This window comes from Salarias fasciatus (genome assembly GCF_902148845.1).
Source record: "Salarias fasciatus chromosome 7 unlocalized genomic scaffold, fSalaFa1.1 super_scaffold_4, whole genome shotgun sequence".
In the NCBI taxonomy this organism is placed as follows: domain Eukaryota; kingdom Metazoa; phylum Chordata; class Actinopteri; order Blenniiformes; family Blenniidae; genus Salarias; species Salarias fasciatus.
This window is the reverse complement of record NW_021941229.1, coordinates 11,611,974-11,631,858: the sequence shown is the minus strand read 5'-3', so window position 1 is coordinate 11,631,858 and position 19,885 is coordinate 11,611,974. Positions and strand designations below refer to the sequence as shown.

The 19,885-nt window shown below is 44.7% G+C and overlaps 3 protein-coding genes across 3 annotated transcripts; 1 reads left to right on the top strand and 2 right to left on the bottom strand.

Annotated features, from left to right (window-relative positions):
- Positions 1–3,019: 3,019 nt before the first annotated feature.
- On the bottom strand, positions 3,020–4,978 carry pgam2 (phosphoglycerate mutase 2 (muscle)). Its single transcript, XM_030084846.1, has 3 exons — positions 4,476–4,978; positions 4,059–4,239; positions 3,020–3,493 (listed from the first exon to the last, which is right to left on the bottom strand). Exons 1-3 carry the CDS (start codon positions 4,890–4,892, stop codon positions 3,324–3,326), a joined length of 768 nt encoding a protein of 255 aa, XP_029940706.1. The 5' UTR covers positions 4,893–4,978; the 3' UTR covers positions 3,020–3,323.
- Positions 4,979–9,177: 4,199 nt separating this feature from the next.
- Positions 9,178–12,766, top strand: nefla (neurofilament light chain a). Its single transcript, XM_030085226.1, has 4 exons — positions 9,178–10,325; positions 10,436–10,560; positions 11,413–11,969; positions 12,068–12,766. The coding sequence occupies exons 1-4, from the start codon at positions 9,282–9,284 to the stop codon at positions 12,475–12,477; spliced, it is 2,136 nt and encodes a 711-aa protein (XP_029941086.1). The 5' UTR covers positions 9,178–9,281; the 3' UTR covers positions 12,478–12,766.
- A 1,488-nt stretch (positions 12,767–14,254) lies between these two features.
- Positions 14,255–19,624, bottom strand: nefma (neurofilament medium chain a). The gene is made up of 4 exons (XM_030084567.1): positions 18,475–19,624; positions 17,507–17,631; positions 15,423–17,418; positions 14,255–14,268 (listed from the first exon to the last, which is right to left on the bottom strand). The coding sequence occupies exons 1-3, from the start codon at positions 19,531–19,533 to the stop codon at positions 15,858–15,860; spliced, it is 2,745 nt and encodes a 914-aa protein (XP_029940427.1). The 5' UTR covers positions 19,534–19,624; the 3' UTR covers positions 14,255–14,268; positions 15,423–15,857.
- Between the last annotated feature and the right edge of the window lie 261 nt (positions 19,625–19,885).

Below are 19,885 nucleotides of genomic sequence, written 5' to 3'. Positions count from 1 at the left end.
AAAAGGTAAATTTTGATATAGATCAAACAACAAAATATCTTATAGACCTTTGCATACAATGCAACCAAAGCCATACTTGATGTGTTATCATGGTGTTGGTCAGAAACAGCATGGCACTGCTGGCGTTGTTGGCATGTGTAAACTGGTCCTTCATGACTGGGGTAACCTCACTCAGTCCTTGAGCAGCCAAGATCACTTCTTCTATTTTATCATGGACCCCCTCAAGATCTGTGGAGTCCATGTCTTTATGACCACAGGGAGGGTTGAAAACAATAAATATTATACAACATTCACCAGTTCTGTTCAGATAACCTTTTTTTCCCAAATAGATGTTATCTAAAACAAAATAAAAGACAAATGTTGACAGGCAGTAACTAAAATGTTTACCTCAGTTTCTTTCCCTTGCTGGGACCCATGGAAGATCTGCTCTGGGACAGCAAGAAATTTTTTTTGGCATTTTGCTTCCAATACTTGGATCCTAGCAAAAGAGGAAGGCAATCATGTAACAGATATAATGTAAACGCATTTACAGCTGAACAGAACACTTTGTGGGTCAAAAAAAATTAATTGTTGAAGTAGATGGCCATGTAGTTTAACTACAAAGCATATTTATTTATTATTATGCAGCTATTAATTTTTTTAATTAGTACCTCTCGTCCCTTTAGAGTCCATAATCTCATTTCCCTGGGCATCAAGTTAGGATGAGAGAGTCATGACTCTGCAGGGCATCATGTATTTTTGCAAGGGAACCTGTCGCTTCAAACTCAAACAGCCTGAGTACAGCCATCCGGGCAGGCTTCAGTTTCCCCTGGGTGAGCTCAGCAATGAAAACAGACCTAAAAAGACTGTTGTGGAAGTGGTTTGCATTAACTCAAATCAATCAAGTCATTACATCTCACATAATCCTACATTGCAAATGATCCAATTACAATTGATTCAAGTTTTAAAATGATCTTGGTTATGAAGGATCTTAAGAATTACAAAAACAAATACGATCATGTTGAATTATTCATATGTAGCTCGTCTTGGACGTTCATGAAAGCAACCCCCCTTTTTAGTATTTAAATAATTTTAAATAATATACATGTTGATACTTAAATAATTTCACTAGCAAATAACTTGCTAATCAGTGGTGGGGAGACTGCGGGTACCTTTGGAAGGTGTTACTCATGAAATGTGTAACACTTGAGAAATGGACCTCCAGGCAAAGGCAAAGGCAACTTTATTTATAACGCACTTTAAAAACAACTAAGTTGACCAAAGTGCGACAACAACAAAAACAAATGTTTACATAAAATCAACACCAAACATTATAATAAAAACATTGTGATAATACATTTCAATTAAAAAAAAAAAAAAAAAAAAAATTCCATGCCCTCGAGCCAGGCATTCAGAGTTTCCAGCTGCCTCTCCAACATCCCGACGGCCCACCCCCAACCAGCCACCCACCACCACCAGCCCAAGTCCTGGCTCTGTCTGCGGATCCATCTCTGCCTACGTCTCCAGCCTCTCTGTCTCATGTCTCCCTGCACCCTCCACATCCTCAGTCACCAGATCCCAAAGTTACCATGTGTGTACCAGTGATCAGAGTGATGCAGAGTGATGCACTAATATCAAAAATAATATGATATATGATATGATATGATATGATATGATATGATATGATATGATATGATATCATCTTTGATTTCATTCAATTATTTAAGATTAATTATTAGTTGTTATTTTATTGCATTAATTTATTTTAATTATTACCATTTAAAATTTAATTTAATATTTTCACTTTTGTTATCCGCAAATGTAACTAAACAAGAGAGAAATGTGAGACAGTGTTAATACCTGTCTAAGAAATGTGTTTAAAGTGTGTGGTGAGGTGTTTTACAGCCTGAAAACATATATAATAATTGTTAAAAAAATAAAGCTGACAACTTTGCGGATTTCACCTGTTGTGAGTTATTTTTAGAATGTAACTCCCGCAATAAACGAGGGACCGTCTGTGTATTATCTTCAAACGTTGCAACATTATAAGATGTTGACTTGGAAAATAAGTTACTTTCAGAAAACCAGTGGTTTTGTCTGACTATTCCAGGCCCCCAAGTAGGTTTATAATGTAAACACACTGGTACCCTTTTTGTAATATATACCAACAATCTTTATCTATATTTTTTTATAATAAATTAAACTCTAAAGAGTATAGGTCTATATTTCTTCACATTGTAAACATAAACTGTTGAAGTTAAAGCTTTCTGTGAATTTTTCTTGTAAGGCTTTGTGAGTTGCATTTTTTTTCCTATTAAAAATCAATACAGTGGATGATACTATTCCTGGATATATCATTCAGATCTCTTATGGACATAAATACCTATGTCAGGGCGCATGTGCTACATAGATACAACGATAAATACAATTCAAGAAAAAAATTGTGCTTATTGTTACAGTGCAGCTGATTAACAAATCTACTAAAAAAAAAAAAAAAAAAAAAAATCATTGCAGAGATTTTATTGCGACTTTTCACAGAACATTTGCTGCGCTGGCAGTGGAGGCAGCCTGAGAGAGGAGCCTGCACTGGAAGTGGCCTGCAGTGGCCGTCCTCAACCGGGTCATCTTGGAATAAACTGCATGGAAGTGTTCCTTGTAAAAACGCAAACTGATATACCTGAGTGGACTTATATATCTTACACACATTTTGTCTTCTGGAGATTTGAAACACACTGTAGGATGTCTGATATGTGAGGGAATACTTTGAAGCAGCACGCTGCCTGCATGTTTTCAAGTTGTGATCTTATTGAAGTCGAAGCAAGGCGAGCTCTTTAATGCATCATGGAAACGCTGCCAGGTTGAACCCTTTGACTCCACTGTTTTCTGGCTCCCTTCCCCCTCTTTCACTCTGTCTCATATTTCACAGCAGGTTTGCACTTTGCTGAAGCCGCTGATTTTCAAGTAGGAAGCAAAGAAGAATGCGGGTAAGGGATAAGGGTCTTGGACAATGTAATATGTGGCTGGATGAAAAGAAAAATTATGCAGACACATAAAAACATGGTTTCTTTATTGGTTGTGCCAGGGTGGTGGGGCCCTCAAAATAGGGCTTAACAACAATTTAAAAGGGCTGAGTGATGTGTGACCGCATCAAATGCAGGGCCCAGCTGTCTGGTTGATTTGACAGCTCGTGCCTCTGTCATTTAAGCAACAAACAGAGGTTAATGTGTTGAGTGTGGCCCATCTCCAAAAGAACCATTTAACATTTCCCCAGGTGGAATGGACTACAAAAGATGGATAAATGACAACGCTGAAGGAGAGAGAGGGAAGAGTCTTTGTTTTGGCTTCTACTTCTTGACTTTGCCCTGAGCGGCCACGGCCTCCATGGCCTTTTTGACTGTTTCCTCATCACCGAGGAAGGCCATGGGTTTGGTGGGCTTCAGGTCTGCATCCAGCTCATACACAATTGGGATTCCAGTGGGGAGGTTCAGCTCCATGATGGCTGCATCAGACATGCCTGTGAAGACAGATTGCACAGCGACATCGAAATCAGCACAGAAAGGTAGCCGATGCACCATCTCAGTGTCTCCAGTCTCGCCAGGTTTTCTTAATGTCCAGTGATATTTGAAGGTTTTCTTTTTGCAACACTTCATAATCCAAGAAATCTGATCTGTCTCATTATGTAATTTCACATACCATTCCTGTATGACCTTTACAATTTGCCCTTCAGGCTCCCTGGATATGCAGCTCCCTGATCAGGCCACTCCTTGAAAAAGTCCAACCTTTCTACATAAAGGTCGTGACTGTAATGGGAACCACGCTCGTGACCCTCTACCCTCTCCCTGAGCTCTGCTGTGAGAGTCCCTGCAGGCTATTTATATACGCTGTAATCCACAACTCGGTGTGTCTGCAGGCAGACAAGAGTCTCACTGTGGCTATTCAGGTCCTGCCTTGTATGCAAATGCTTTCAAACTCATCACTTTGGAAGATTTTTTTTTCCTTTTTGTTTTTAGTGTTGCCTTCATCTTGATCTTTTTGTGAACAGATTTACATTTTGTTCACTTACAGGCCGTCGTACTCACCCTCTAAGTGCTTGACGATGCCACGGAGGCTGTTGCCGTGGGCAGCGATGATCACGTTCTTGCCAGCTTTGATTTGGGGAGCGATCACATCGTTCCAGAAGGGCAGCGCACGGGCGATGGTATCCTTCAGTGACTCACATGTGGGCAGCTCACCGGCCTTCAGGTCCTTGTAGCGCCGAGACTGGAGGTAGAAAAAAAAGATTAAAGGGTTGTTTTCTTCCACAACTGACAACAATTTCATACTTAATCAGAATGCAAAAGGAAAACTGGCACAGTAGATATCCATACAAGCAAGAATCTGGGTCCTGCTGTAACTTTGATTGTTTGTTTTAATGGTTGATGACAAAATATGATTGCGTATGAAGTATGTATCACTTTTCTTTTCTTTTTTTTTTAAATTTTTTTTAGTTATCTCACCTCACTGATGATTTTGTGGTAAGGATGGTCCTTGTCCATGGTTGGAGGAGGGATGTCAAAGGAACGACGCCAGATCTTCACCTGCTCCTCGCCGTGCTTTTCGGCCGTCTCAGCCTTGTTGAGTCCAGTGAGGCCTCCGTAGTGGCGCTCATTCAGGCGCCATGTGCGGATCACGGGAACCCACATCTGGTCTGTGCCCTCCATAATGGTCCACAGGGTCTTGATGGCACGCTTCAGCACGGAGGTGTAGCACACGTCGAACTTCAGGCCCGCGTCCTTGATGGCCTGGGCGCCGCGCTTGGCCTCCTCCACGCCCTTCTCACTGAGGTCAGCATCGAACCAGCCGCAGAAACGGTTCTCCTGGTTCCAGGAGCTCTCGCCGTGGCGGACGATGACCAAACGGTGGGTGGCAGCCATGCTTAACGGTGTCTCCTGAGTTCAACCAGACAGGAAGCCCACAGCCCTTTTAAGTTGTGCTCACACACACTGACCAACAGTGAACCCTGGCCAGCATGCTGCACTCTTTTTATAGCAGCTTGGATGGTGGCGGCGCCTAACAGGCCAGCCTTCTCTTCTCTCCACCTGTGAGAGCTTCAGATATTCTGAAGGACACAGAGTTGGTCCAATAGAGTTAGTGCTCGGCTTGGCTGGTCGGACATGTGGTGGCAGGGAAGGCCAAAGGTCAGATATTAAGCCAAAATAGCAACATGACTTTTAAACCGAGGTCTGTGGCACAAAACTTTAAAGATCAGAGTTGGCTGCTGAGAGGCGCCTCACACAGACAGATATTATGTAATTCTCAAAATGCTACTCAGTCAACAGTGTTATTTTGCTTTAAAATAAATTACGATAATAATACAAAGTAGCAACAAAGCAGGGAAACTGAAAATCTTTCAGGTGATCTGATTACAGACTAGTTTTCAGTACTGTGACTGAATAAGTCCAGGATGAATAAGGCCTCCAGTAAAAAGATTTGATTAAAAGTACGTTTGGAATGACCATTTGCTTAGTGCTGGACAGAGTAACTTATTCCAAATGTAGTGAATACAAGCTCACCAAAACTGCACTAAAACTGAGTGTGTTGCAGATGTAATTCAATGCTCTGCAAAGCTTGTTGACTCTCACACACTGTACACTTGAGTCTACTTTCACATCCTCTCACCAAATTTTCTTTTTGCTGTAAAAGACAGCTTCCAGGAGCCATGAAGGAATACAGACAATACAATGACGATTGATAATTGTAGCCATAAAAGTTGTTCTTTTTGTAATACCTTCAACAGTTGTACCTGTTTCTCATCTTGAGCTGTTTTACTGCACTTAATTTAGATTGATTTGGTTTGTTTGCCTGAAATATAATTTTGCTCTTCACCTATTGCTTATTTGACAAAATGTATTTTGATAAATATTCAACAATACCTCCCATCTCCAATCATCCGACCAGCTTTTAATTGAAATATCTTCATTTGTTGGGTTGTTGAAAAACATTTGTTTCTATTTCAGTGACTGACGATTGTTCTTCAAATACTGAATACAAATTTAGTAATAAAAAAAAAGTTTGTTGTAATTTGAATGATTTTGCTACAAAATGAGTGTGATGGGTTGCAATGGGCCAATGTGTTTTATTTCTTTGTTTTGTTTTGCGGGCAGTCCTGCTGCTTGCACCTGGCAAATTGAGTAAAGGTTGAAGGTTAACTCCACTGTAGATATTAGATTACATTATTCATTCACTTACACGTGTGGGTTGGAATTCAAAATTCTTTACTGGTCAAATGCACACCTATACTAACAGTCTATGAAATGTTTTGTGCTGACAAGTGATATAGACTTGAGCACATTCATATTTATAAAAAAGATGAAAATACATATATGGAAATGTATAAGCATGTTAATCAATGCATGTCATTGATTATTTGTTTGAAAGTGAAATTTAGAACTGCTCCAACTTAAGGTTGTATTTTTATACGAAAGGTGAATTCTGACAGGTAATTCCCACAATTGACCAGAAGGAGGAGCTCTAGTATTATAAATATCTGCTACCCACCATGCAACGTTGCACTCCACAACACAGATTAAACTGTGCAAAATACAAATTAGACAACATAGATCAGCATTTGCAGGCGGTGTCATAATTAAAACATTGTTTCATTACATTTAATGACTCGTTTATATCTTTGCCTCCATGAGAAATGCTGCACACCACTCACCAGAGTGTAAATGTGGTTTTTGTGCCTGTAAGACAAACGTTTCAATGCCAAATGTTTTTGCTGCATCATTTACAAACTGTGAATGTATTGAGGCAGAAACAAATGAAGTGGATGACACTGTGAAACTGAGCCACAGGAGTGAAGCAGAGACCACTGGGGTCAACTCCACATCGCCTGCCCTTCTCAATCAAATTATGATCCATTAGAAACATGACACTGCAAAAAATATCATAATAATGGACTTCCGGGCAGGACGCCAAACTGTGATCATGACATTGGGATGTTGTGCTGAACAGGGAGCCACACAGTGGGACTGATGCTGAATCTGAATCAAAATCTGAAAACAAAAAATTTGATTTTTTTTTTTCAATGTTATGCTATGTCCTTGTGAACCAAACCAGAGAGGACCTCACCTTCACCCATAGTCAGCTGATCACCGTCCCTCAAGCTAGATGAAGTGGTATGTTATATTTGGGTCCTGAGGTGTCACTGAACTTCTGTTTTGGGGTCCTGCAGTATGTGACAAGGGACTAGATAATGTTGTTCTTGTCCTGCACAACTGAAGCACTGAAGAGCCAGGCGTTGGAGAGAAAATTGTAACTGAGGGGATATGTCTAATCAATATTGATAAAAGAAATTGGAGTTGAAAAAAAATAACTTTTTTCACTTTTGAATGCATTACTAAGTTTAATTGTTGATGCCTCCTGTGCCCACTCCACACTTGGACAAGCCCCTGCATAAAGCAAGATGTAAGGCATTAGTAGACATTGTGACCAACAATAATTTGATGGCAGGAGTGTATTTTGATGCCAGCGAGCCTCATAGAACAGAAACGGCAATTAGCTGTGTAGGCGAGTTAATTAGTTTGGGAAAAGATCTTAATGAGCTACAGTGTCTGTTGCATTTCAGGCAGTCCTGTAAGCATCCCGTCAACCAAAAACCGCCTTGGTGCAGATTGTCAGACTGCTGTTAGGGTGGCAGAAAGTGTCCACAGAGGAGTTTGTGTGATCACAACTGTTAAGATGACTCAGCCTGCTGCAGAGCCCATGCAGCTCCCACCGAACCTCCCTCCCCTTCACACTTCTGCTCGGGCACAGTGCTGCCTTTAAATAACGAGGGGCCTTTGCTGCAAAGGCAAATTGCACAAGCAACACTCCGTCACATAGACATGCATACACCCTGTGCACACACAAACTCACACCAAAAAAAAAAAAAAAAATCACACACAGATATTACTGCAATATGCTTCATTTATGCATAGAGCTGCAGAGCCAGATGATTCTCCACACTTCAGATCTAACTGCACACCTGCATATTCACACGGAAAAGAAGAGAAAACGCCAGTCAGCAGCTGGCGTTATTGACCTCCTGGTGTTTCTGTGCTGCAGATCAGATGAGTGTTTGTCTTCTTGGACAAAGACCACTTTATCACAAATTCTTTACAAAAATGGGGCACATCATATGTTATAGAGGCATTGGAGAGGTCACATTAACACCACTTTGTAGTTTTAATCAGATTTCCCAGTAGGGCTTCAAATTGCAACCAAATCAATTATTCATATCACAACTATCTATCTATCTATCTATCTATCTATAATAGTAAAATATTGTAATGTATTGTTTTATTTTTGTAACATCTCCTTTTCAAAGGTGGAGAAGAGAAAAGTTTGACCTCTCTCGGGATGCTATTAGCTAACCTTTACAGGAAGAAATACAGATACAAATTTTTTTTCTTATGACATGACTTTTTCAAAATGTAATTGATTTAACTGGTGGAATCCCAACTCTAGCTTGCTGCAAAAATCTGAAAATCCTTCACAGTTAACATAGTTATTAGAAAAGCATCAGTTTTAAGTTTTCAAGAATACAAAAACACACCACTTTTACTGTAAGTCCTATAAAAGCAAACCACAGAGGTTACTGACATGAATAAATAATCACAATCTTAAATTGCACTATCACCTCATCACTGTACATTTTATGTTCTGCCCGCACCGCCAGACCACTTAGTCTGTTTGGGTGTGATTTTTCTCACTGCAGGTCTTTCCAGTTCATGGCTGTAGTTCTGAGCGCCACCAGTGTGAGAGATGCTGTGTCACGACTGTTAAACCAGGACACACAATCCACCCCCCCCCCCCTCATCCTGCAGGGACACCAGCGCAGTAAGTTGCTTCAGATGTTCAATGTTAATGTTTTTGCAGCATTGCTATGAATTCTGATACATCTGTGTCAAACATCTGTTCTTTAAAGTGACTTGGTTCAGTTAAACAACACTATTGACGTCAAAGATGCGCAGTTTTCCTACATGCTTTTTTAATGTTCTCATGTCTTCTTTCTGTTTTCATCCCTCAGTTATTTCCCTCCTACACGTATTCCCATGGTCCCTCTTGCTGTTCTCGTTGTTGCAGTGTAAGGCTATCGAGCCTGCATTGTCAGAGTTTAGAGAAAGCGCTTGCGTCAGACTCTCTCGTCCCGCTATAAAAGCCCGGGCTGCTGCAGCAGCAGGCAGTTGAGGCTTAAACCTGAGCTCATCGTACACCTCCACACGCACACACACATATACACACACAGAGGAGAGGGAGAGCAGCCCGTCCTCGCAGCCATGAGTAGCATCGGATATGACCCCTACTACTCCACTTCGTCATACAGACGCTGGTATGTCGAGGCTCCCCCTCGTGTGGTGGTGACCAGAGGAAGGACCCACTCCGCCTACTCCTCCCACACGTCCCCGCTGTCCTCCTCCCGCCTGCAGTACTCCTCCTCCGGCCGGCCGCTGCTCTCCTCGTCCCCGCCAGCCTCTTCCTTGGAGCTGGAGCTCAGCCAAGCCGCCCAGATCAGCTCCGAGTTCAGGGCTGTTCGCACTCAGGAGCGCAGCCAGCTGCAGGACCTCAACGACCGCTTCGCCGGCTTCATCGAGAGGGTGCGTGAGCTGGAGCAGCAGAACCGTGCGCTGGAGGCAGAACTGCTGCTGCTGAGGCAGAGGCACACCGAGCCGTCCCGCCTGAGAGCCCTGTACGAGCAGGAGGCCCGGTCGCTCAGAGCGGCGGTGGATGAAGCCAGAGCGGAGCAGCAGGCCGTCCTGGGACAGAGAGAGCGGCTGGAGCAAACCCTGAGCGCCCTGCAGGGTCGATATGAGGAGGAGGTGCTGGCTCGAGAGGAGGCCGAGGCGAGACTGATGGAGACCCGGCGTGAGGCCGACCAGATTTCCCTGGCCAAAGCCGAGCTCGAGAAGAGTGTCGAAACCCTGCTGGAGGAGCTGGCCTTCCTCAAGAGGATTCATGAGGGTGAAGTGGCTGAACTACAGGCCCAAGTCCAGCTGGGCGTGCAGGTGGCGGTGGAATCTGAGGCCGCCGCTCCTGACCTCTCGGGAGCCCTCAGGGACATCCGGTCCCAGTATGAGAGGCTGGCGGCCAGGAACATGCAGGCAGCGGAGGAGTGGTTCAGAGGGAAGGTGGGCTCCCTGACTGAAACTGTGGCCCAGCACACTGACGCCGTGAGGAGCTCCAAGGACGAGGCGGGAGAGTACAGACGCCAGCTGCAGGCTCGCCTGCTGGAGATCGATGCATGCAAAGGCCTCAATGATTCCCTGGAGAAGCAGCTGCATGACATGGAGGAGAAGCAGAGTGCTGAGATAGGAGCTATGCAGGTCAGTGAAGATGCTGTGACATCAAAGATCTTCAAAGATCTTCAGGATAGTCTTTTAAATCTATTGCTTTGATGATGCAGCTGTGTTATGTTTCTTTGGCTTCTATTTAGGACACCATTGCAGAGCTGGAGAGCGAGCTGAGCGGCACCAAACAGGAAATGGCGCGTTACCTGAAGGAGTACCAGGATCTGCTCAACGTGAAGATGGCTCTGGACATCGAGATCGCAGCATACAGGTGGGAAACTGAAATAACAACAGCAATGAAATACAGATTCTGACAACATAAAGAATAAACTTGCTTCATTCGTAGGTTAAAGTAGTACACATGCAGTAAAAAAAGATTGTTTTTAATCGTCAAGGTGGTTGTATAATAACATTCAAATAGTAGGTCATATTTCTGTCTCCTGGATTTCTCTTGTGGGTATTTGTATTGAATATAAATCCTTTTCAAAGATGTTTAAAAATAATTACCTAATCAATCAGCAAATCTGAATCCAGACTTTTTACAGGAGAAATGAAATGTCATCTGAGACCCACATTTAAACAACCCACAAAAATAATAATGAATGAAACTAGTGAAAACTTTGTTATGCTGTATACGTAACTTCTAAAACTAATACTTCTGATTAGGGATGTTGATGGAGAAGAAAGATGGAAATATGATCAGTTTGTGAAATTAATCATTATGATGATCACCAGAGGGCTTTAAAAAGCAGTCTTGTATCATAAAGCCTATGCTCTTCTACCTCAGAAATGGTAAAACCTGCAGTAAAGGGACTATATTTAGAGCTTTTTGTTGTTTTGGAAATATGACTTTTAAGAAAATACATACAGAGGTCATTGAGGTTATTTAGGACTTGAATATGAACACATTCTTCACAAAGTTAGAAAGTAGGTGAGCATCACCGCAATGTTCCCATTCAAATTGTACAAATGAGGTTAAGTCCCACATCACAGTGAATGTGCTTCTCTTTCAGCATATCAGAAACTGTAGTCGTGCTCATAAGAAAGTGCTTCTGAGACAGATGCCATCACACTGCAGTACGAACATCTTTTCTTTTCTTTTTTTCTGGCTCTGTCTGCACAGGAAGCTCCTGGAGGGAGAGGAGTCTCGCTTCAATGTCGGCCTGGCTGGGGGCGTGTCCTCCCTGTACAGCCACAGCCTGTCGGCGCCGTCCTTCGCCCGGCCCGTCTTCTCCAGCCTCGGCTCGGGCACCTCCTACATGCTGACGTCCCGCCTGCTCAGCTCCAGCGTCAGCACCACCGAGGGCATCATCTCTGCCAGCCACGCCCAGCAGGCTGAAGCCAGCCCACCTGGAGAGGAGGAGGAGGAGGAGGAGGAGGAGGTGGTGGAGGAGGAAGAGCAGGAGGGAGCAGAGAAAGAGGAAGAGGAGGAGGGAGAAGCAGAAAAAGAGGAGGAAGAGGAAGGAGAGAAGGAGGAGGGAGGGGAAGAGGAGGAAGCAGAAAAGGAGGAGGAAGAAGAGGCAGATGAGGGTGTAAAGGAGGAGGAGGAGGAGGAGGATAGCAAGGAAGTGGAGGAAGGAGCCGAGGCAGAGGAAAAAGAAGAAGAGGAAGGAGATAAAGAGAAGGGAGATGAGGAACAAGCTGATGAAGGAGGTGAAGAGGCGAAGGAGGACGTAGAGGGTCTGTGAATCCTTTTTTTAATGATATGCTAAAGTTCCTTAAAATAGTGTTCATTAAGGCCATAATGTCTTATAATAAAACTGCCGTGTGTTGTGCAGGTGGTGATGAAGAGGAGCAAAAAGAAGAGGCTGCAGAGGATGAAGGAGAAAAGGAGAAAAAAGAGGAGGGAGATGAAGCCGAAGCCAAAGAAGAAGCACAAGAGGAGGTGAAGACAGAGGGAGCTGATGAAAAAGACGAGGGCGCCAAGGATGAAGAGAAGGAGGAGAAGGTGGAAAAAGCCAAGAAGAGTGAGGAGAAGGAAGACAAAGCCGACACTAAGAAAGAAGAGAAAGCCGAGACGAAGAAAGAAGACAAAGCCGACTCGAAGAAAGAAGACAAAGCCGACGAGAAAGACGTCAAAGCTGCTCCCAAAAAAGACGACGCAGCTGAAGCGAAAAAGGAGAAAGGTGACGAAAAAGCAGCCAAGCCTGAACCTGTTGACGAGAAAAGCACAAAAGGGAAGAAGTAGGCCGGTCGCTTCAACAAACTCGGGTCAAGACTGTCTACGTGCGAGACATAACACAAACACAGCTGCCAGCAGACGCATCAGCACTACTGTCTCCATCCTGGTCGTGAACTCGGTGCTCAATAAAAAAGTCCAATAATCATTTACAGCAACAAATCAAGGTTAACTGCTTGCAGATGTCCAAAGTAATCCGCAATGATTTGTCTTCCCGGTGAGTGTAGGATGTGCTACTGCTGAATGTAGAAGTGAGTGTGAGAGTTTTGGATGATAAAATAAATTATTCTAATAGCCATGTGTGTGTCCTGACTCCAACTTTACAGTGTGGCCTCTTTTTGTCAGAGCTTGTCCCGGAGCATCCGTCGCTCTGCATTTATCACAGCAGGCATTCAAGAACGAGACGTGTGTGTAAGGTTTACTCTCTCCCCTCCATCTGTCTATAACAAACAGTGACTGTGCTGTCACAACATCGCTTCTCAGATCATTAACACCCTGTTGTGTTACACAGCCCGTCACAAGGAGCCGACGTGAAAGTCTGTATCTGCCAAATGTACCTATAACAACTGAAAAGCAAATAAAACACGCCTCATGCATCAGGAATGGCTGTTCTAAATATGATCACTTACGTACAGGTTTTGGGTTGTGGTTCAGCTGCTTTGTTATATCAGCTGAATTATTAGTAATCTCTGAATTTGTGGAATGAATTTGCATTCGCAAATCACAAGGAATTTTTCTTTTTTCCCACTAAAAGACACAAATGGAACAAAACCCAAAGTTTAAAGTGAATTTTTAAAGAATTTATATAAATGAAAATATGAAGTGTCCTTGAAATGCAGGGTTTTACAATACATCAGGCTCCTCTACAGAACTCTCCAAGTTATAGACATCAGGGATATTAAAAAGATTTTATCTCTTTGGAAAGTTTACCTTTCAATAATGTTGTTAAAGAGTGAGGAAACAGTGTCGGAGTTCAGAGAGTAACCTCAACGGTGACCCTATAAATCACTCAAAAACTGTTTGTAATGGGAGTCACAAGGTCTGGAAGACCAGTTATTCTGCTTTGCACCACAATTTTGTTCACATTTTCAAGCTGATCGACAGATTTTGTAGGTCTTTATAGATTAAAAAAAAAAATCATGGATGTTGTAAGGAGATTTAATGATTCCACAATAGCGTGCACTGTGGTCTTCAGATCACACTACATTAGTAAACATTAAGCAACAATGTCACGAAAACAAATAATTCAAATAATAACGACCAGAAATACAAAGATGTTCTTGACACACACTGGACCACAACATTGCTCTTCACCTCAAAAGACCTGAGACCTGGCATCACCCGTCGGCTGCTTCGTTCCATTCATCCCTTGAGAGACACATTAAATGTCGACAAGTAAGGACCATTTATAGCCCAGCCTGGTTTATAGAGTGCTCTCAGTCTATCCACACTGATGCAATACCGTTTTTGGCATCCAGCCTGCCACGCAAATAACATCTGCCATCAGTGTCTGGGTTTATGTCGCTGTTTGACAGCATGGAAATTAAGATGCAAATTTACATCTTGGCAAAGTCTGAGTTCACGAAGAGACAAGCAGGTCAATAAATTTCACTTTTGCATCAGAATGAGCATAAACATTGTATTCTTTTTTAAATTAGACTTTTGCTTAAAGTGTAATGAAAATTATTATCGGATGCGATGACAGGAAAGTGAAGGAAAGTCACAGTTGTTTTTACAAATAAACAAACATAAGAAATGTAGAACTTGGAATTTTTAAGAAATAGAAACACGTTATAATTTCTCCCTGAAAAATGTGAACCTCTACTGGAAGGACGTTCATAAAACTAGAAATGCAGTCATTTATTTTTGTAGGTGATTCTTGCCGTGTTGATTTTAAGTATAAGCTGCATTACTTTACCTCTGTTCAGGGTTGTCGACAGCTGGAGCTGACTGAGAGATTCAAGTAAAGCCATCACCAGGCTCTTCTGTCTGCTTCACCTCTGTCAAAATTAAATCATTGTTTTAATTCTTTACAGTTGTGGTTCCCAGCCTGGGGTCCATGGCCAGTTTTAGGGGCCGCAGACAATTAAAAGGAGGGCCAGTGGATTTGTCTTCTCTAAAGTTGTCAAAATTATATTTGCGTAAGTCAAAGGAAACCATTAAAACATGTATCTTGAAGGTTTTCTGCTTCTGTCTGTGCACATGTCTGCCAACATTTGGCCTCCCTGGTTAATATTTGGGCAAATCTGAGATTAGAGAAGAGTCTAACATAAAAATGTTGAGTCACAGTCAGTAATAATAAACTCAAACATGCTAGCATTACCTAAAAATGTAAGATCTAAAATTAGATGAAACTCATTTAAATCCTTCAGTTTCACAGCTTGTAAGCACAGTTCCAGAGCATATAAGAAATAATAGAAAAGGCAGAGACAGAATTTTTAACTTCATTATGACATTTATTGAGCAAATGCTGCTGGGAAATTGTTCATGATGAGTAAAGTCATGGGATTGCAAACAGTAGCACCTCATTTATTTCTGTATTTAAATTCAAGTCCATCCTATTCATACAAGAATGCATGTGTCTACGCATTTACAGTTACAATGTTTATTTTTTTTTTTTTCTCAGTTGCACTTGGATAAACATAACAGACACTGATAAAAAGCATGTTTAAGGCTAGGAGTTTCTTCAGGTTTGTTAAGCTTTAATTGCTTCAGTTACTGGATGTATATGGTCATGAGTTTTCCTCCCACCGCTGCCCGTCTCTCTCTACACTGTACGCTGTGTGTTTATTGTTAGTTTCATTTTGGCTCAGTTGGTATCTTCACTTGTCAAGTAAGGCTTTTTCAGCAGATCAACAAGTCTGCGTCTAGGACCCTCCCACCTCATCTGCCCCCCCATTTGGTTGTCCTAAACTCAAAAAACCTCTATAATAATATATCTCTCGCTCTCCCACCCCCTTTTACAATATTTACTGTTTTTACACTGTTTCCACCGGACATACGGATAAGAGAGGAGCGTGCTCCCCTCCCCTGAGCTTGCATGCAGAGATCCCCTTCCCACCCAACCCGACCCTGAGCTCACCATGAAAGAGGAAAAAGAGAATAAAATGTCCAGTCGCTTGCTCCTGACTGCGTCTGCAGCGAAGCCCGTTTAAAGCTCTCACTCAACATGCAGTTTGGAAATTGGTAGCATTTCAGGATTTGGCTTCTCTCTACGATTTGTTTTGTATGGTTGAGAGTGGTTATCTTTATTACATCGCTCTAGCTGTATGATTTTCTTTGTTATGTTAGTTCTGGTTTGATTGCTTGACGTGTCGACTCCTCATGGTCCCCACCCTCCCCTCCTCCTGCTCCGACGCCGCTTCCTCTTCGGCCGTTTGGATTCCCGCTCAGTCGCCCTCTGACACCTGCTTGATGGACTGGGTGGAGTGCTTCTCCGTCTTCTTGGTGGAGAGCAGCTTCTCCTGCAGCACCTCCTCCACCTCCTTCACGGTTTCCGTCACGGTGACGGACTTGGTCACGTGCTTGGAGCCGTCTTCTCCGGTCGTGATCGTCTCCACGGTCTTGGTGATCACCACCTTCTGGCTTCCGTCATCCTTAACTGGGCTCTCATCCACACCGTTGGCGATCACGTCGGCCTCTTTCTCCTCGTCTTTCTTTTCTTTCTCCTCTGGGCTGCTCTTATCAAGTTCCCCATTCATGGCAGCATCTTTCTTCTCTATCTTCTTGTCTTCTTTTGCATCGCTCTTTTTCTCTGGTTTGTCTTCAGTGGCCTTGGGAGCCTCGGGCTTGGGGGTCTCACTCTTCGGGGACTCAGCTTTGGGGGAACTGGGTTTTGGGGATCCAGCTTTAGGTGAGCCTTCTTTGGGTGACTCAGGTTTAGGAGAGGATGGTTTGGGGGATTCAGATTTGGGAGAAGCAGGTTTGGGAGATTCAGATTTGGGGGAGCCAGGCTTTGGGGATTCAGACTTTGGAGAGGTAGGTTTTGGGGATTCAGACTTTGGAGAGCCAGACTTTGGGGATTCAGACTTTGGAGAGGCAGGTTTTGGGGATTCGGACTTGGGAGAGGCTGGTTTTGATCCCCCTGTTTTGGGAGCCTCCTCCTTGGTGACCTCAAGCTTTGCAGCTTCTGTTTTTGAAGCCTCTGACTTTTCTACAGCTTTTTCTGATTTGTCATCCTCCTTCTCATCTTTTGCTGCCTTTTCATCTTCCTTTTTTCCTTTCTCTGCATCCTCTTTTTCTTCCTTCTCATCGCCGCTCTTTGATCCTTTGTCACTACCTGCATCATCATCCTGGTCGCCGCCCTCCTCTTCGGCACCAGCCTCCTCTTCCTCTCCTCCGCTGCCCTCTTTGTCTCCGGCCTTCTCTTTACTGGGCGAAGCTTTAGATTCTGGAGCTTTGGAGCACAACACTGTCTCCTCTACTTCCTCTTCCTCGCCGCCTTCTCCCTCCTCATCTCCTCCTTCGGCATCATCCCCCTTTTCTCCCTCATCCTCTCCCTCACCTTCGCCTTCCTCCCCTTTCTCTCCTTCCTCATCGCCCTCGCCCTCTCCCTCTTCATCACCTTTCTCATCCTCCTCTTCATCCTTGCTGGGTGCACTGGCACTAACTTTGGCTTCGGTGGCGGCTACGATCTCCTCCTCCTCCTCTCCCCCTTCCTCTGCTTCTCCCTCCTCTCCCTCTTCCTCCTCTCCCTCGCCACCCTCTTCCGCCTCCTCCTCTCCCTCGTCTCCTCCCTCTGCGGACAGCTCCTGTGCTATCTCTGCCAAGTCTTCATCAAGTTCTGCCTTGTCATCCTCAACCCTTGTCTCCTCAATGATCTCCTCCACAAACTTGTGCTGCACCTTCAGCCTGGAGCCCTCTGATTTAGGTTTGGAGATTTTGCTGGAAGAGACCACCTGGCGATAAGGATAAGTGCTGAAGTGGGTCTCCTCACCCTCGAGGAGTTTCCTGGTGGGACAGTGAATTTCATTTTATGTTAATTTAATCAATATATTAGTTTTTAAACTTAAAAAGTGTAATATACATTAATGTCTACCTGTATGCAGCAATCTCAATATCCAGGGCCATCTTGACATTGAGCAGGTCCTGGTACTCACGCAGGTGACGGGCCATCTCCCATTTGGTGCTCTTGAGCTCATTATCCAGCTGGTGAATTGTCTCCTGAGGAAACACAAAGCAAACACAAAATACGGTTGATTACATGCAACAGATTTGCATGCAGGGCAAGCAATCTTTTCTGCGGGTGCTGTTTTCCACACCGCTGTGAATAAACCGCAGAGTCATGGCAACAGTTTCCAAAGGCTTCTGAATAATAACTGCAGTAAGAATGAATTCAGCCCTCTGTAAATGGAATTTTAAGCCCTCTTGTGAAACTATCTCGTCTCTGTGCACCCAAGGCTGTTGCTTCAATTCATTCTGACGCAATACAGTATTTTAGAGAAGTCCATCGCCTCTCTTCCAAGGACAGCCTCCACACCGTTTTCAATGCACCCCCACCTCCTGCCCCCCAAATCTCTGTGGTGTGATGCAAGGACACAGCCAATGAAGGCATCGACCCATGCCTCTGACTCAGCAAGAGAGAGAGCGAGAGAGAGGGGGGGGGGGGGAGAGAGAAAGAGAGAGAGAGTCTGCTGCAGTGTCCCTCTGCCTTTAACCATTTCCTGACTCCAGGAATCCCTCAAGCTTGAAAGATTAACAGTGATATTTATGTGTCTGACATTAGACACTCTGCATATACAACACAAACAATTGAACTTTTGAAATGATAAAATGCCTCTTACTTAATTTTTTTTCTTTAACAGAACTTTTATGTCCATCACAAAAAAAACTGCGTCATTTACAGAAAAAAAAATGTGATCATAACTCAGTGAAATTTAACCTATTCATCACAGTTTCTAACAATATAAACCACAATTCTTTGTATCAGTTTAAAATATTCAAAAAGTTTGAACTTTTTAAAGGATCTTTACGCGCGGCCGTGCACATGCCTCCGCGCGCCCCTACCTGCAGGCTGGCCAGGTCGCTGTTGTGACGGTCCTCGATGTCGTTCAGCTGCCTCTCCAGAGAGTCCCTCGTCCCGCGCACGGACTCCAGCTCCACCGTCTTGGACTGCAGCTGGCGGCGGTAGTCGGCGATCTCGTCGCGGGCGGACTTGATGGCGTCCTTGTTCTGCTCCGCAGCCTCGGTGAGCTTGGCGTAGCGGCACATGAACCAGTTCTCCACCTGCTGCAGGTTCTGGTTGGAGTGGCCCTCCAGCTCGCAGCGGATCTCCCGGAGCGCCTCGGTGATGTCCGCCTTCTGGAGGTCTTTCCTCTCCACGGTCACCTGAGACGCCTGGATCTGCGCGATCAGGTCGCTCACCTCTTCCTCGTGGTTGTTGCGGATGAAGGCGATCTCGTCCTGCAGGGACTGAACTTTCTTCTCCAACTCGGACTTGACCAACTCCGAGTCGCTCGTGTCCTTCTTCAGCAGGCGGATGATGGCCTCTGTCTCCTCGCGGATGCGCGCCTCCTCGTCGAAGCGGTCCCTGAGCCGCTGGATGTCCTCCTCGATGTGGTCGGTGTCGAGCTGAATTTGCGCCTTGTCATGGTGGATCTGCTCCAGCATGGAGCGCAGCTCCTGCAGCTCCTGGTCATAGAGGTCGTCCAGCTGGGTGCGCGACACTTGCTTCTGCCGCAGTGCCTGGATCTCCGCCTCGATCTGCTGGTTCTGCTGCTCCAGGTAGTGCACCTTGTCGATGTAAACGGCGAAGCGGTCGTTGAGCCCTTGGAGTTGCTCTTTCTCGTTCGATCGCTTGTAGTCTCCGTTCAGGATGGAGGCTTGGTTGTAATCAACGCTGTCGGCGGAGCTGAGCACCGTGGAGCTGTACGCCCGGGACACCGGCACGTTCACGCTCCGCTTGTAAGACGTGGTCACGGTGGAGCCGGGACTCGCCCGGGACCAGGACTGGGAGCGGAAGCCGCTGGAAGGGGTGCCGCTGGAGCGGCTGTAGCCGTAACTACTCGTCCTGGTGTCCATCACTCTCCTGAAGGGACTCCCTATCGTGTCCACCGGGTAACTCATCCGGTCAGACAGCAGTAGAGGATGTGCGCAGAAACGAAAAAAGGGGGGACGGTGCAAAGAGGTGGAGGGTGCGGTGCGGCGGGTGTGTTTATGTGGGTGTATGTGTGTGTTATGTGTGTGTGTGCGTGCAGGTGAGGGGTGTATGGCTCCCACAGCAACTGAGACCTCCTCCTACTGCTCCTTATATATGTGAGGCAGTGCCGCTAACAAGGCAAGCTCAGGAAGTTTTGTTTGGTCCACGGATGGAGGGGAGGGGAGGGGGGAGCTCCCCACCCCCCAGGCAGTCTGGTCCTGGGTCCCGTTCAGTCTGAGCCACGTGGTCTAGAGGCTTCTGAATTAAAGTAAACACACA